Source organism: Perca fluviatilis, chromosome 1 (assembly GCF_010015445.1).
Source record: "Perca fluviatilis chromosome 1, GENO_Pfluv_1.0, whole genome shotgun sequence".
In the NCBI taxonomy this organism is placed as follows: Eukaryota; Metazoa; Chordata; class Actinopteri; order Perciformes; family Percidae; genus Perca; species Perca fluviatilis.
The window spans coordinates 9,842,448-9,860,590 of NC_053112.1; the positions used below are offsets into that span (position 1 = coordinate 9,842,448).

Below are 18,143 nucleotides of genomic sequence, written 5' to 3' on the forward strand. Positions count from 1 at the left end.
ACATATATAAATAACTGGAAGGTTAAAGGCGCTCTAAGCGTTGTTGGGTGACGTTACTTCTTGTTGACGTTCGAAGTATTTTCAAACAAAACAAAGACTAGCTCACTCTTCCCTCCTCCTCGTCCCGTTCCCTCCCTTCTGTGCTTTAGCGCACTAACTCCACTAAATCCTTCTCGTCCGTTATTGGCTGAACACTGGAACACGGTTTGTGTATGTTTGCATGGTCCAGGGGCCTGTTGCACAAAACCAGGATAAGGGATTAAGCCGGGATATTCAAGGTATCATGGATGAATTTAGCATTGATTTGGTTATACAAAAGCAGGTTGACTTAAACCCAGCCAAGTAACCATGGCGATTTTATTCTTTGCAGCTAGCCTGCTCCAGAGCAGGCTAACAGCCAGGCTAAGATTAATCCTGGAGTCTGATGTATTAAAGGTGCAATATGTAATATTGTGTGTAATACTGGCAGCTAGCGGTTAAAATAGTTACTGCAGTACAAATTCAAAATACTGGAGATTGCTTTCCCCGCCCCTCCTGCCCAGACTCGAAGTTCACGGAGGTTGCCAGGCTGAGACCACAGCATTCACAACAATGTTGCTAGATGCTTTTCTCACATAGCCAGACATTACTTCACAGCACAGGAGAGTAGCTAACGTTAGATGCTAGTCTCACATAGCCAGACATTACTCCACAGCACAGCGTAGCTAACGTTAGATTCTGGCTATATTGACAGTCATAAATGCCCGTGCTCATTCGGGGCTCTGTAACCAACTGACAGACACACTTTTTCGGTTTAAAATTACAGTATGAACCGCTAAAAACACAACAACCTCACCGTCCTCTCCACACGCCAGTCAGGCACACTTCCTCGGCTTAGAATTACAATACGAAACGCTAAATATACCACTACCTTACCGACGTGAACACACACTTCATTGGCTTAGAATTACGGCAACAATCGCTAAACACACTGCAAACTCACAGTCCTCTTTTTCCGATTTACAGCCCCTCGCGTGGCTTAAAATAACTCACCGTTGTCGGCCCCGCCAGCTGAAGAGGCTACATGCTGTAAACCGCCATGGGCGCCTTGCCTGGTTCTCCGGTAACGTTAACAGGTAGCAGGGTTAGCAGCGGCGTTAGCCAGGACCAGTCGGGATCACTTTACTGGCTGTGTCTCAATTGTTTTTGCAAGTAACCAACTCCCGTACTCTAGCTATATAATTCAATGTGAGTACACAAATGTTGAAATGACAAAAATGCCCCTAGTAGCTGTGATAAATTAGCCTGAAGCTAATGCTTACCGGTTCAGGAGGAAATAAGCCAACTCTGCATCCTTTTGGGGCTCTAAGCTGTCTCCATCTTTCAAATACATCTCCAATATTTACCAGGGGTTGTTACGTCTCTGGTCACGCAACTGTTAGAAAAATGCTGTTTTCTTTTTTTGGGTCGGGTAGAATCTATCTCCGTTGATCCTGTTCGTTTGTTTGCTGCTTTCATGGCTGTACTACCGTTACAGCTGTAGCGTGCTGGGTTTACGTTTTTACAGGTATATCTGGCAACCCGGCCTGGCTGTCAAACTGGGCCGTTGATAACAACACACAGATCAAAACATAAACAGAAATTCCGTCCACGAATGTAAATTTCAAAAAGAAAAATACTGAAATTAGCATTGTTGTCAGAAAAGATAGTATTTCAGTTTAACATGTTTCCTTAATATCTGATGAGGCATTGGTGTCATTTTTGGATTTATTACAGTACAAATATTACATATTGGACCTTTAAATCAGCTGCCGCTCGATCCGAAATCAACGTGTTTAAGTTATTCCGTTGTCTTCTGAATGTGTTCCACTTTATTTTTATTAACATGCATTACTTGTCACTATTGCTGTCATGAGTTTGATTTAAATCCTAGTATTGCAGTTGTTTAGATGGTAAGAAATGGTTGCACTGGCACCGGAGAAAAAGTGGGACGACGCGAAATGCTCTCTCTGTGAAATTTGCCCCGTGCAACGTGGAGAGGCGGGGGGAGGCAGGGGGATCCTCCCACACCGTGCCGCAGACTCTAAAGGAGACTTTTAGCGTCAATAACGACGACAATGGCACCTGATCAAACGTCCGTATTTTACGAGATGGGAGTGAGAATGTGTTCAAAGCTTCTTAATCATTTTATTTTGGTAGTGTCACTTGTCATCTTCGAGCTTGGGAGTGAGAATAAAAAAACATGAATAATAATAGGCTACATTGTTTTACAGATATGCTTACAGTGTGTATTGAAGTCACTTACTTATTTTTCTAGTTTTTGCCCAGTCATGCTTGTTCTGTATGATCATTAATTGTAGAAAGATATTTAGAATTAGACATAGCTCATAGAGATTTGTGCATATGGTTGTAAAACATATTCTCGCATTATGATTAAGGGTTTGACATTAAGCCTAGTCCTTAGGGTAAATTTCCCGAGGAACATTAATTCCCTCTGCTCACCTTTATGGCAAAGTAGGCTAAAAAATAAAAAAAAACATTATTTATATACTGCTTTACGTGGTAGGCTAAAAGACACTTTACAGTAAAAACAGCACATTTAGCACATAAAAACAGATAGCCTACAGCAATAAAACCAACACATAAAACAAGCATATTAAAGCAATTAAAACAGAATGTACACATTTGTAAAAATGTGGAGTGATTAGTAAGTCGATTTTTTAAAAATCCATAGCCTACGCATTCAGTCGGTCCGCTATTGTCTGTCGGGCTTTTTCTCTCCAGCCGTATTTCCCTTTCTGCATATTATATGCTTCACCTCCTCATAACTTTCCATTAGCTGCTGCTCAGCGGGTGAAACATGTGCCACACGCGTCTTCTCCATTTCTGCATCAGTAAATCTGTGATCGATACCGAGGTCTATTTAAGAAAGCCTTGAACGTGCACTTATCCCAGCTATCTACACCTGGCTTGACATAGGTTCACCTTCTCATCCTGGCTCGGCAAACGTGCAACCGATTAAGCCGCGATGAGCAGATCACACTAAGTCAAGCTGCGCTTTTTCATTTATCCTGGATTTCTTCATTCTACTTTTGTGCAACAGGCCCCTGGTTCAACCTCTTTGTTTTTGTTGGCATGTGTGGACCCTGGGCTGTCTACAGAGACTGCACTTTTTTTACTTTTTATAGTGAGGAGATGTTTGCTGTATGTGACAAAATATGTTGTAGCCTAAAAAACGCGTGACATCGCTTAGAGTACCTTTTAAGATCATTTGGAAGTATGATTACCTGCCACAACAGTCAGATGTAAGGTGGAGCTCTGACATCCTATTATGTTCTGGGCTTCACAGTAATAATTCCCACTGTGTTCAGGTCTAACATCAGTGATGGTGAAGATCTGTCCTGATGCTTTTGGTGAGTCTTCATTCTCCTTGTACCAGGTGTAGTTAGCTGCTGGGTTAGCATCACTGCTACAGGTCAGATTCACTGAACTGCCCTCCACTATCTCAGCAGAGGGACTCACTGACACAGAGGGAAGCTTTGGACCATCTGGAGGAGATGTGTTAACAGAGATTACTCTAGGTTAAAGGTGCAGAATTACCGACTGTGAGTAGTTCTGTCCGTTGCATCATTAACTACACACGTGTTATCTTTACAAGACTGAACATAAATATTCAGTCTTGTTTGTGTTCAGATGCTGTTTTAGTTTTGTTGTTACAGTTTGCAGATGTTACCGGCCAGTTTCACATTATTTTATCAAGTCCCTGTGGTTATAGTAGCAGTCAAGTTGTGCATTATGTTGAGTCAGTATCTGCTGTGAGATGACAATAAATATGAATATAATCAAATGGTTTTCAGATTCATCCTTACTAACATAAAAACTGTCACGAATAAATCTTCAGACTCATTTACAAGCTGACAGTATGGATTCTGTTTCAGTCCAAAACTGTTCAATTAACTGCAGTTTAGAGCTTTTGGCCATGACATCATAAATCATCAAGTCATGGAGCATCTCAATAACAGAATTATTAAACATAAAATGAAGCAAAGGAATATTTTACTGTTCAAATTGTCCTGAAATAATAGTAGGAAAGCATTTTCAAAATGTAACATCAGAACATAAAGTATATCTGAATATTTCTACTACTGGAGTGATTTTTGTTTCTATGAATAATCCTGCTGCACCTCCATTAAGAATCAGAAGACTCCAGTGAGATTACGTCTGAAATTGTCATTGTATTGTAATGTCAGTGTGTTTGTGTCCTGACACAGTAAACTCACACACTGAAGGAGAGGGGAACTTCTCATGTCCTTTCAACCCACAGGAGAAGACGTCTGTGGGATTAAACCAGGTTGTATAAGTAGATGTCTCCACCGAGGTAATGTGTTCTCTGTTCTTGAACCAGACGTAGGAGAGACCACCAGCTGGACTGCAGCTGCTGTGACACTTCAGCTCTGCCTCGGTAGAAGACTGCTGGACTGTTACTCTGATCACCTGCACCTGCACAGCTGGACATGAGAACAAAAATCTATACAGTTACAATTCCTATAAGTAGCAGCGAGCAATTAGTAACTGTATTTATTTATTAACTGTAATTGTTTGTTAAAAGTAATTTCACATACTGATTGATCGTTAACACCATGTTCAATGTTTTGTACATGTACTGTGTTGGTGTATTTGAAAGTATTTAACATATGAATAGAAATGTTACCTGCTGTGACAGACAAAGTGACTCCATGTGAACCGGTATATCTTCCACCTTCTTGGTTTGTTGTGAACATGAACTTGTACACAGCTGAGTCTCTCTCTCTCAGGTCTGAGATTCTCAGAGTGCAGTCCTTGTCATTAGAACTGTACTGCACACGATCTGAATAATCTGAGTCTGTTGTCAGATCTACAGGTTCATTAATATTCATTTTAGTAAACCATAATGTTCTCTCAACTCTAGTAACACTGCCTTTCCACCAGTATGGGTATGTGTAGCTGCAGTGTATTTCCACTGCTGATCCTTTAACAGCACAGATCGGAATAGAGGTGTAAGTCACTCCCCAGCCATCCTGACCCTGTATCACTGTAACACAGAGCACATCAGGAAACACAATCAGACTCAGAACTACAGTACATTAAGAATCAGAAGACTCCAGTGAGATTACGTCTGAAATTGTCATTGTATTGTAATGTCAGTGTGTTTGTGTCCTGACACAGTAAACTCACACACTGAAGGAGAGGGGAACTTCTCATGTCCTTTCAACCCACAGGAGAAGACGTCTGTGGGATTAAACCAGGTTGTATAAGTAGATGTCTCCACCGAGGTAATGTGTTCTCTGTTCTTGAACCAGACGTAGGAGAGACCACCAGCTGGACTGCAGCTGCTGTGACACTTCAGCTCTGCATAGGACTGAGACTGATAGACTCTGATCACCTGCACCTGCAGAGCTGAACATGAGAACAAAAATCTATATTTTATCACAGGTTCTAAAAAAATAAATAAAGATGTACATACACATCAGCACAACAGTTACAAATCCTACAAGTAACAATGAGCATTAGTATTTATTTAATATTATTTATATATATTATTTAGTAAAATGTTCATTGTTTTAAATGTACTGTGTTGGTGTATTTCCATCATTTTGTGTTGATCAGTACCTGTGACAGTCAGAGTTGTTCCAGGTAAACTACTCCATTCAAATCTTGGTGTTATGAACTTGAAGTGATACTCAGCTGAGTCTCTCTCTCTCAGGTCAGAGATTCTCAGAGTGGAGCGTCCTCTCTCTGTTTCAACATGAACACGACCTGTATACTGGGAGTCTGTACTAAGGTCTTCAGGCTGGGAAGGATTCTGCCACTGATGACTACGTTCAGGACTGAACCAGAATTTAGATGTGATAGATTCATAACTGCTGTACGAGCAAGAAATGTCCACTGAAGAGCCTTTGGAGGCGCAGATGATTCTGTCAGTGTACGTCACTCTGTTGCAGGATTCACCTTGGACACCTGAAAGATAAAACCATTTTGACCATTTGTAAACCAGAGTCTGTGAGGAATCACAATAGGAATTTCCAGATTAAAACTACACTACATGAAGTTATAAGGCTCCACTAAATGGTGTTGTGTTGGAAGAATGTTGAGTAAACTCACACACTGAAGGAGAGGGGAAATCCTTATATCCTTGAAGAGCACAGGAATAGCTGTCTGAATTATACACAGGGTCTAAATAATAAGATGTTTGTGCCTGAATTTCCTGTCCATTCTTGTACCAGACATAGGAAGGATTATTAGGTAGACGACAACTGCTCTGACACTCCATCCAGTTAGATTGTGATATCACCTGGAGACCTGGATCTGTGAAGAAGGAACATGAATGGTATGTTAGACAGAACTGTCAACATACAACAACTGTTGTCACCTAACAACTGCAAATAAACACACAGCCAGTGATGCCGGTAACTTAGTAACGCGTTACTCTAATCTGACCACTTTTTTCAGTAACGAGTAATCTAGCGCGTTACTATTTCCAAACCAGTAATCAGATTAAAGTTACTTATCCAAGTCACAGTGTGTTACTACAGAATGTTTTTGTCATTTTCCTTAGTAAAAATTTATATTTTTGCTTTCTTCTTGCGTCTCGGGGAAGTCACGTATGCGACAAGTCACGTTTTCAGCATGAGGACAGGTCACGTTTTCAGCATGAGGACAGGTCACGTTTTCAGCATGAGGACAGGTCACGTTTTCAGCATGAGGACAGGTCACGTTTTCAGCATGAGGCCAGTCCGCCTATTATAAGCGACTTTGGGCTTGTTTTTCTGTAAAGTCGCTTACAAATATTGGTAGTCGCGGGTCTCGTTTTTGTTGGGCTTGTTTCTAAAGTGTAGTTGCTTATTAGGGCTTGTTCCCAGCTCCATAAAAAGTTGTCAAGCAGATATTTTCTATATGTTATTTAAACGTAGGAGTTTGTCTTGCTTGTTCCCTCTGTCCCTCCCCTTTCCCCATACACACAGGAGACAGCAGAGTTTTTTCCCACCCACATCCTGCTTCTAATTGGCTCTGACCCAGATGGCAACGAGTACTAGCCAATCAGAGGCAGAGCAGGGCAATCTGTTTTTTTTCTGTTTAGGAAAAAAAAAGTGAGTGATGAGAAAGATAATGGTGGTGTTATTCTTCATATGAGGCTAAAGTGTTAAGAGTCTTAAGAAAAATGTTTTAGACCAAGCCTCATCCTCAACTGTTCAAATGGTTTTGACTGGAATGGTTTTTAAACCAGTTTAGTTTATTTAAGTCTTTTCTAACTCACTCATTTGTTTATCAGAGCAGGAGCCACTTCATTGCTGCACACTAAGATTATCAATAATTTCTCCTGTTTCTGGGTTACAGTTATTTAAAAATGGGATCTTCTGCAGTCCCTGCAATAATAAATAACGAATTTGTGAATTCAGGATGATATTTATTTGTGTGTGCAAATTTTAATTATCAGAGGTTTACTGTGTATATAATGTACTTGGTACATCAGTCTATATTTGATATCCCATCAGTTTTCTAATGTTCAATCATGTTAAAAAGGAGGTTTAACTCCCTACTGTGGTCATTGTCCTGAGGCTCAGGGGGGAGAAAAATAAATAAACTTTTTGCAAAACTGTGCACATTTTACCAATATGTCCACATGGATGTAAATTGACAATCTGTACCCACAGTTTAAAACCGTCCCCACGGATTGTAAAACCGTGCACACAGTTTATTTTATTTTCTACCTAGGTGCGCCGAGAAAAAGTCGCTTGCTTTGGGCTTGCTTTCCACAGGCCCTGGTTACTTATTTGGCCTCAAAAGACCTGGCAACACAAACACAAACTTAAACAACAATGGATGGAGGAAAGAGATGCCGCGTTTTCTAGCTGGAAATACAGTCACTATTTTGAGTTTGTGTCAGCTGAAGACGGCAATATTAAGGTTGGTTGTACACTCTGTGTTGGTGGTAACAAAAAGTGCTATCTAGCTACAAAAACACTACGTCAAATTTGAAGAAAGATTTGGAGTCGCAGACACTGCAGTCAAACCTATAGAGCAAGTCCCAGCAGGTGGTGTGAAGCAGAGAGCGGGAGGTCCCCCACCACCCAAACATCAAAAGCTGGACTTCGTGCAACACCAGTAAGTGGGGAGAGTTGAAGAAGTTGGTCGGGCGCAGTATGTGGTAGAGGAAATGCTGCCTTTAAACGACGGCTCGACTTGCCTCTTCGCGGCCATAATAAACAAGATCCCGACTACTGGCACGGCCGAACCGCCTCCCACTAAACCGGTTGTCATTTTTATGTTGAGGCTGCTGAATGTAACTAATAAAGTAACTTTGTAATCTAACTTTGGTTACTTTTAAAATCAAGTAATCTGTAAAGTAACTAAGTTATTTTTTCAAAGTAACTGTGGCAACACTGCACACAGCACATGTATATTATTGTTTTCTAGATCTTAATAATTAACATATAAATAGAAATGTTACCTACTGTGACAGACAAAGTGACTCCAGGTGAACCGGTATATCTTCCACCTTCTTGGTTTGTTGTGAACCTGAACTTGTACACAGCTGAGTCTCTCTCTTTCAGGTCTGAGATTCTCAGAGTGCAGTCCTTGTCATTACAACTGTACGCCGCTAACGACCCGAACACTTTGAGTCTGTTGTCAGATCTACAGGTTCATAATAATTCATTTTACTAAACCATAATGTTTTCTCAACTGTAACACGGTCGTTCCATCTGGATGGGTATGTGTAGCTGCAGTGTATTTCCACTTTTGATCCTTTTACAGCACAGATCTGAGTAGAGGTTAAGTGCCTCCCCAGCCATCCTGACCCTGTATCACTGGTAACACAGAGAACATCAGGAAGCCCAATCAGACTCTGAAACTACATCAGGAGACAGACTTACATGTAGTGAAGGCTCTTCAGTGTGTGCGCTACATTTCCCAAAACTACTTCTGCTCTCACACTTACCACTCACATCCCAAGTCAGTGTGAGACAAAGATAATCTGATAGTACCAACTTGTTTTGGGGTTTTGGGGACGCGCGACAAACTTTACTAAACTCAGACTGCTTTACTAGAACTGAGCTGAACACTGTATCACACAGGTTTTTCTTATATTTGTACTTCTTTGTTGGGGACTTTCTAACGTCTGTTTTAAAAATGTGTGTATATAATAAAGTATTAATGTTATTTTTTTGTTCATGCTTAAGTGAACAGAGGAATGGAGAAATATGCATATCATTCAGTTTTACATGAGAATTTATAATGCTAAGGAACAGTCACAGCTGAACACATGATCTCTGCTCTGCAGTTAATCTCTAGGTGCACTGAGGCAGGACACCATACAGAGGGTGCAGTGAAGGAACAGCAATGTATTGAACCTGTGAACAAAATAAAAAGGCAGAAGATTAATATTAGAAGGGTGATGTGTGCGGAAATAAAAGAATCTGCTCTGCTCGGTTGCTTTTCTGTCTGTGGTCACTCAGGCTGCTGCAGAGTGTGAATGGAAACTGTAGAGAAATGCAGAACACTGAGGCGAGGGCAAATAGTGTGACATGTTGATAACACACACAGACTTGTCCCAGAGAGAGAAATAGCAAGATACTAATATACAGTGCAGATACATGTGTATATAAATATTCTTCAAAGTTCTGGCCATCTCTTAGAGACCTGAGAGTATTTTAACGTTAGCTGTTCCTGGGACTGTGCTCTTCTGGACAGAGATCTCAGATACACACACATAAAAAAAGAATCAGCTTTGCTTGGTTGCTTTTTTTGTCGGTGGTCAGGCTGCTGTAGAACGGAAACTGTAAAGAAATGCAGAACACTGAGGTGTGAGAAACTCACACATGCCTGTTATTATTAACCAAACATGGATGTGTAACACACATAAACAAGCAGACTGGTAACATTTGGTGTAGGCACACAATGTTGATAATGATGTTGATTAGAAAAGTACTTTTAATAATGTTGTCTTGTTTAGGTGGCTCCGTTGGATAAACTGTGTGCAGAGATGTCCTCCATTTAAAATGGGATGAAAACACACAGGAAAACTAGAAGGGCAACTCTGAGAGCACAGACCCCAAAACAACAGACAAACAAATCAAGTCAAAAACATCACCTTCTTGGCAGAGAAGACACTTCACATTTGAAAAACCACTCAGACCTCCACAGTATCAATCTATAAATTGGGAACTCTCTGAGCGTGTCCCCACACATGCGCAGTACGAGCAAGCATTTCTGTCTTCCTGCATGTTACAACAGTGGTGCTCCGTCACACACACATACACATACACACACGCAGAGGTGTGGACGGGAGCGAAGCTACGATGCCTCGGCAGTTTCTTTGAGTCACGGCAGTGCCGGTAAAGCGGTTCCGGTAAGTGTGGTTACATTTTTTAAACTCCTACGCGTACAGCGTTTGCTGCAAAATAAAATAACGGCGCGAAGCGGCCGGCGAAAGCTACAGGCCGTGGTGCAGGCACAACCAGGCGGGTACAACAGGGTTCATACTGCCTTGGGGACTGACTGACGAGGCTGGGGATTGTAGGGAAAGGCAACTTTAGCACATTTAAGCAAAATGCAATTCAAAGTAGTTTACATAAAACACTAATATACATATGTAAATATAAAGGCCATGCCAGTGATTAAGTTTATGGATGGACAAAGCAGGCCAACCAACGGCATTTCATACTTCGCGAACGTAGTCGCGGTTGCTGGACCACAACATATGCTTCCCATTTAAATACATTAATTTACATTTTCGTGCTGGCCACCACAAAAAAAACGTCAAAAACGTCCCAGTGAACACGAATCAATAGATTAATTAACGTGACCATTTCACAAACTGCCATGAGACTGCGTTGCTGCGTCACACACACCATACACACGCAGAGCTGTGGACGGAAGCGGCTAGGATACTCGGCAGTTTCTTTGAGTCACCCGGTACGTGCCGGTAAAGCGGTTGCCAGTGTGGTTAAATTTTTAAAACTCACACGTACAGCGTTTGCTGCAAAATAAAATAACGGCGAGACAAAAGCAGCCGGTATTTGCATATCATATTGCCATGGTGCAGATACACACAGACAGGCAGGCACAACAGGGTTATTGTTGCCCTGGTGACTGACTGACAGGCTGAAGATTGTAGGGAAAGGCAACTTTATTTCTATAGCACATTTAAGCAAAATGCAATTGAAAGTAGTTTATATAAAACATTAATATACATATGTAAATATAAAGGCCATGCCAGTGATTAAGTTTACAGATGGACAAAGCAGGCCAACCAACCCTAGCATACAGGGATCAATGGTGAGTTAGGGCCTTAAGATTTGTTATGGTCCTCAATGCTCCATGGTATACAGTATCTAAGAAGTGAAGGCATTAGGATGATGCATATAAAAACAGCACCATAGTCAAACACAGACATAAAGTAGCAGCAACAAGTTTCCTTTGCGTCACAAAAGAAAAGCAAGACTTATTTCTGAAATAAAACCCAGCCTCAGCTTCAACTTCTTCACAAGTTGCTGAATTTGAGACTTAAAAGAGAGAGAATCGTCAATTAAGAATCTTAGGTATTTATATGAAGATACAGACCACTGTTCCACCAACACACACTGTGTACAAGTTTGTCAAAGCTACCAACAGACACACACGGCCATTTTGTCTCCTTATAGAGTTGATATGGTGAGAGTGTTAGCAAACGTTGCTCATTCACACATCCAGCAGACACAGAGCATTAGTTTAGAGTCGGTTTCTGGGCATTTGATGAATTTAAGTCCAATATTCACTTTTGCTTTAGCGCAACATGCGCCACTGTGTTCACCAGCTAGTCACTTATGTTATTTTTATGTTGTCACACACACACACACACACACACACACACACACACACACACACACACACACACACACACACACACACACACACACACACAGAGCTCTGTGTTGGTAATCCTGTAAAAACTTAATTTTAAAGAAAGACAAGTGAATGTCTAATGTTGAAGGGATCGCACCAAATTGTATAACATCAAATCTTTTTATTTACTGAAAAACAACCTTCCTTTGTATATCTGAAGTGTGCTAAATACCTTACAATACAAATGTAGATGCATAGCACTTGTACAGAGAGAAGGAAGACAACAAATCCACCGTTGCGCGCTGCTGTAAACCTCATAGCTGCTCCTCTGGTCTCTGTTAAATCAGCAGGTAGATCACATACATGAGAAATACTGTGTGTCAGGAACTCACTATAAACATGTCTACATTAAAGAAGGGACGATGTGGTCTCTGAAGACGGAGTGTTTGTTCTGGGGTTGGTACATTTGTATTTAACATATATCACACTGTTAAAAACCGGCCCTGGCTTCCTTCCTCTTTAAATCATTAATATGCATGAAAAGAAAAACAAGTCACATTAGACAGAGACGGACACTAAATGTAACATTGTTGCAAAGGTGAGGTGTGTGTGTGTGTGTGTGTAAAAGAAATTCTAATTCAATTTCCAAGACCATGTTTAATAAATATATTCCAGTCATGAAGTACATGTACACCAATTTAACTTACACACAAATAACAATCACTATAAACTAACATTAAACAAATGTAGTTTGTTGTAGTTATGTTACCCATCTTTACAGTAATTAAAGGTAATGTGTGGAGTTGACTGTATGACCACTAGTAGTACTAGGAGGGTTCCTGTTTAGTTTGTAGCGTATACAGGGGAGGACCAACATGAAGGTAAGGCATTCCATGTTCCCACTGACTGACAGTTCCTCTGTCACTCTGTTGCAGGTTTGACTATAGACACCTGAAAGATAAAAAGGATTTTAAAACAGCACTGGTAACGTCTTTTTAATGCAGTAACACAGAGCAAGTAGTAGAAGATGAATGACAAATGCATGTTGCTTATACAGAAAGAGGACGTGAGGTCACACACACACACACACACACACACACACACACACACACACACACACACACACACACACACACACACACACTATTTCAGCTTCTCAACAGTGGTAAACACAAAGGTGTGTATGTGCAATGCCATCAATACATGTTAATTCATGCAGAGTTTATTTAACAGAATGGCTTAAAGTCTACAGCAACACTAGCAGCCTCATGAGACAGTAAAGGCCCTGACACACCAACCTGATAATCGCTCCCGGACGGTTCTGGCGGTGTCAGAGACTCGAGTCTGTTCAGTGTGTTCCGTGCGTCAGAAGTCCGACGTCGCCGGCCTGGCCTTTACCTTAGCCGATATGTCATGTTGAATCGGGAGGGCGGGCAGTCGGACTTAATGACCAATCTGATTGGTGGAGTGCTAACCCGGAAATGGCAAGCGGGATGAGTGACTAACGCCTCTCAAAATCTGGACGAAAATCTTTTAAACTGAACTTTGTCGATCTGAAATGAAGACAGATTCAGCAACTGCATGGCCTAATTTCCTTACATGTAAAACGTTTTCAGAAAGACGGTTCAGTGAACTATTTTCGTAAGATATTTATTCGGTATTTCGAACAAGCCGCCATCATGCTTCGGGTTGGAGAAGCCAGACCCACGTGATGCGTGGTCATTCCGGTTTCATTTTTTGGGTGACAATACAGATTAGCGGCAAGATGCTGTTATGGAGACGTATACCGCACTCACGCCGCAGAACGCCACGCTCAAGCGGCGCCGGTGTGTTCCGAGGCACTTTTTGGACCTCGGGGAGCCGAATTGATCAGTCCAACTGCCTTTTCTGCCGACGGTCAGCCGTCAGGTTTTGTGTGTCAGAGCCTAAGGCTCATTTAACACCAAAGATAATTGAGCAGTGCAACAATTTCTTTTAGTGAGACAAAAAAACTTTGTCCGAATGTGGTGACAGAAGAATGACACTTGTGCGCACCGGGAAAAGGTTCTCTAGTGTTGCTTTAAAGGGGAAATATGCAGTTTTTTAGCTTAATGGTGAATTTGTTACCTCAGTAAATATGTAGACCATTTTAGGACATCTCATACTCAACTGGTCAGTCTCAACTCTATGATTAAAAGCATATCATATAATATATAATATAATATTAAGAATTTTACTGCAAAATAAATAGAATATAGCATGAAATGAGCACTCAGTAAAATATCTGCAGGGTAAAAAGAGGAGCGGCAAATTAGCTAAAGAACTGTGATCCTGAGCTTTGATATCAGTCTGTTTTTTGTTGAAATATCACCTGTTCATACTATCCATTAAGTAATGCAACACTAGAGAACTTTTCCCGGGTTCGGTCCCCCTGCAGGTTGGAAGAGGAATTGTCCATTACATTACATTATGCAAGTTTGCCAGATCAGGTAGCGCGAGCTGTAGTTCCAATGAGACAACCTGTAGGGGGACCGAAGCGGGAAAGGTTCTCTAGTGTTGCTTTAAAGGGGAAATATGCAGTTTTTTTTAGCTTAATTTACCTTAACTGAACAGCTTCGGAGTCATTGGAATAGTTATATGACTTTTTTCGAGTTGAATGGTGGTCGTCTTGCTCCCCCCTAGCACCTGTGAGCAGAAAAACCACCCTTGCAACTTTTGGCTGACGAGCCACCGGCCTCATCGTCAGGAAGTATGGCGTGATATCAGGTCTCGCGATGTAAGGAATTGCTTCACGGCACTGCACACATACGCCCATTCAGGAACCGGCTAACAAGGTAGCGATGGAGTTTTTCTACACTATCCTCATGGCTGCGCCGGCTAAAAAGAAGCAGAAAGCTAGGAAAGTATTGTTGGAGGAACAGAGAAAGAGGAAACGGCAGACTGACCGAGCGAGGAGTCAGACACAAGTAAACATAGGAGCTGCCAAATATCTATTCTGAAGCTGTAGGGGGGGGGGCTCTATAGAGAGACCTGCGAGCAAAAACTACAATGGCCAAAACTACATAGGGCCCCTATAAGTGAGATGAGAATTTACTGTTCAAGTGAGACAAATCAAGTGGACATCTAGAATGTAATTAGCTCTTTCCTTGAAGTGTTGAGCTGCAGTGGAAGGACAGAGTCAGTTTGATTCCATCAGCCAGTTGCTGTTTTAGGTTGTTCACCAGAGTAAACGTTTATTACACTGTGACAAGTTTTACAGATGGACAACATTGGGCAAGTGAGAAATACATCAGATCATACCAACTGATTTAAGTTGTATATGCACTCATTACTGATCAATAAAAACTTCATTCTGAAGAATGAACCCAAAAAGAGTTTGTTTAGCTGAAATCAAAAGCTTGCACCTGAACACTATCTCCCTCTGCAGCAGTGAGAGGGAACTGGCATCATGTTCACACTACAATACATGCAATACAATACAATTCATTCAATACAAATGAACAACTAGCAAAGTTTGACAGAGCTGAGCTCATGTTTTTCAATGTGTAAAAATATACCATATAAGATCTACTGTACATGCTGTGGAATAGTTGGACTTTACTGGCTTTCTCTGCCAGGACAGGTGTGATGTGAAAAGGTGAACAAAATTTTTTAAAAGTAATTTACTACATAAAATATCACTTTGCATACCAAGTCAAATCCTGAACTGAGTTCAGTTCTGTTATGTACCTGCACAGGTACAAATAAAGCTGCATTCTTCTCTAATCTTCTGCTACCTGCTGCTTCTAAAAAACTGAGAATGAAAAAGTTTGGAGTTAAAGACTTCTTTTTGTTTTCCTACATGTGAGTCTCCCTCTGGTTTGACTGCATGTGAAGAAAACCACATAAAGTTTTGATGAGTTCTTTCTCAGAATCCCCCCCTCACACCAGGTCTTCCTGCTCCTCTGGGTCTTCTGTCTGTGCTGCAGTCTCTGAGATGTCCTCATACTCAGGACAAGAGTCTAACTGATGGGGAGAGACATTAAGATGAAAGTCAATTAGATTTTATAACAAAAGAAAGACTGTTTCCTTAAATTGCTCTTTGGTTAAAAAGGACTTCTGCAAGAAATGGGGTTGGAAAATGTGTGACGGTAAAGACACGTCTGTGGTTTCTATGAAGAAAGATTGAACAAATCAAGTTATATGTGAATTGTCTTTATGAACTCATAAACAACAAATGATGACCCTTTGGTAGAGTAAGTTCTGTCCCAAATCTCTCTCTCTCACCTCCACAGTCTCTATGGGTTCATTTGGTTCAGTGGTGGAGCTCAGAGCTTTCTTCTTCCTGAATTTAATCCAAAAACAAAAAAATACAAGGTTTTATGGGAAACTGCAAAACTATGATTATGAGTTGAAGTAATAGTAAAAAATCAGTGATGATTCATTTTTATAGTTTCACCTCATCCTGCGACAACAAAGCAGCAGAGGAATCAGCCCCCCAACCCCCACCAGAGTCAACCTGATGCTGTTTGTTATCAGTGTTATTGTTGATTTATCTAGAAATGGAGATAGACAGTCATTAGATAAACAGTACTGGACCTTATTGGGGGGGTTGATTCATGAATCAGTTTGCCAGGTGATACTGTCTGTTAATGAGCCAATTAGTGTCATGGAGAAACTTACCTGCTACAACAGTCAGATGTAAGGTGGAGTTCTGACGTCCTCTTCTGTTCTGGGCTTCACAGTAATAATTCCCACTGTGTTCAGCTCTGAAGTCAGTGATGGTGAAGATCTGTCCTGATGCTTTTGGTGAGTCTTCATTCCCCTTGTACCAGGTGTAGTTAGCTGCTGGGTTAGCATCACTGCTACAGGTCAGATTCACTGAACTGCCCTCCGCTATCTCAGCAGAGGGACTCACTGACACAGAGGGAAGCTTTGGACCATCTGGAGGAGATGTGTTAACAGAAATTACTCTAGGTCACTACAGAAGAACACATGGTATTTAAATTACTATCACTGTGTAGCTGTGTCTATCCAACCCAGTCTCATGGCAGTTCGTGATATGGTCACGTTATTTAACGGGGACGTTTTTCTCGTTTTTTTCGTGGTGGCCAGCACGACTACGGTAGCAAGTAGTATGAAATGCCGAAAATCCGCATAATGAGGTTGGTTGAGGTGGTGGATGGGTCCAACAATTCAGGACTTTCACCCCGGAGGCCGGGGATCGTGTCCCGTGTGTGGTGTTTTGTTTCCCCGTTAACCGTCCCGTTATTGTCGCGTTCCCTGCGACCGTGTCCTAGCGTGTGAGGCGTCCTCCCCCTGTGGCCGTGTCAGAGTCTTTCCCCGTTGTTTTTTTCCTTTAACCCAACCTCCGCCATCCCGTTATTCCGCGCCCGCGCGGCCCCCGGGTGCGCGCGGTGTGGCGTGTCCCAGGGTGTGACGTTTGCTTTTTCCCCGTTAATCTCCGTATAGACCAGTTTGTGCGGGCCACCACGAAAAAACAAGATTATCGTGTTGTTGTACACGAATCAATAGATTCAAAATAACGTGAGAATTTCACGAACTGCCCTGAGACCGTGTTGGTCTATCAGCATTTTAGACTTTAAAGGTGGTCTGACTACATTGATGTGTGATGGTTTGAGTCCAAACGGCACAAAACCCCTAAAATCTCCTGGAGCTGCTCAGTGAAAATCAGAAGACTGTGAATGGGAAGCAAGAACTAGAGCTGAAGAAAGTAGTTAGGATCAGTAGAAATATTTTCCTGTAAAGACTGGACAGATTTAAGCTTTTTAATTTTAAATAAACTGTTTCACTCACATTTCACATCAATAGAGAAGGATCTAGATGTCCTCCCCAGCTCATTCTCAGCTGTACAGTAATACTGTCCAGAGTCAGAGGACTGGATGGAACTGAAGACAAGCGGTGTATTTTCACTGAGAGGTTGAAGTTCTGGATTTCCATTCTTCTTGTACCAGGTGTAGTTAGCTGCTGGATAAGTATTACTTTGACAGGTCAGAGTCACTGAACTGCCCTCCTCGATTTCACCAGAGGGATTCACTGACACAGAGGGAAGATTTGGATCATCTGGAGGAGAAAACATACAGTGCCTTGCGAAAGTATTCGGCCCCTTGAACTTTTCGACCTTTTGCCACATTTCAGGCCTCAAACATAAAGATATAAAACTGTAATTTTTTGTGAAGAATCAACAACAAGTGGGTCCCAATTATGAAGTGGAACGAAATTCATTGGCTATTTCAAACTTTTTTAACAAATAAAAACTGAAAAAGTGGGCGTGCAAAATTATTCAGCCCCTTTACTTTCAGTGCAGCAAACTCTCTCCAGAA

General features: G+C 41.5%; 2 protein-coding genes across 2 annotated transcripts in view; one reads left to right on the forward strand and one right to left on the reverse strand.

Annotated features, from left to right (window-relative positions):
- The window catches only part of LOC120559226, a 339,258-nt gene that overhangs the window by 198,060 nt on the left and 123,055 nt on the right, over positions 1-18,143 (forward strand). The gene's annotated exons all lie outside the window — the stretch shown is intronic.
- The window catches only part of LOC120559237, a 353,225-nt gene continuing 350,714 nt past the window's right edge, over positions 15,633-18,143 (reverse strand). The window contains exons 23-26 of the mRNA XM_039800800.1: positions 16,483-16,743; positions 16,259-16,355; positions 16,087-16,144; positions 15,633-15,825 (exon numbers count right to left, since the gene is read on the reverse strand). Coding sequence (XP_039656734.1) covers positions 15,742-15,825; positions 16,087-16,144; positions 16,259-16,355; positions 16,483-16,743 — 500 coding nt within the window. The 3' untranslated portion in view covers positions 15,633-15,741. The remainder of the gene's footprint in view (positions 15,826-16,086; positions 16,145-16,258; positions 16,356-16,482; positions 16,744-18,143) is intronic.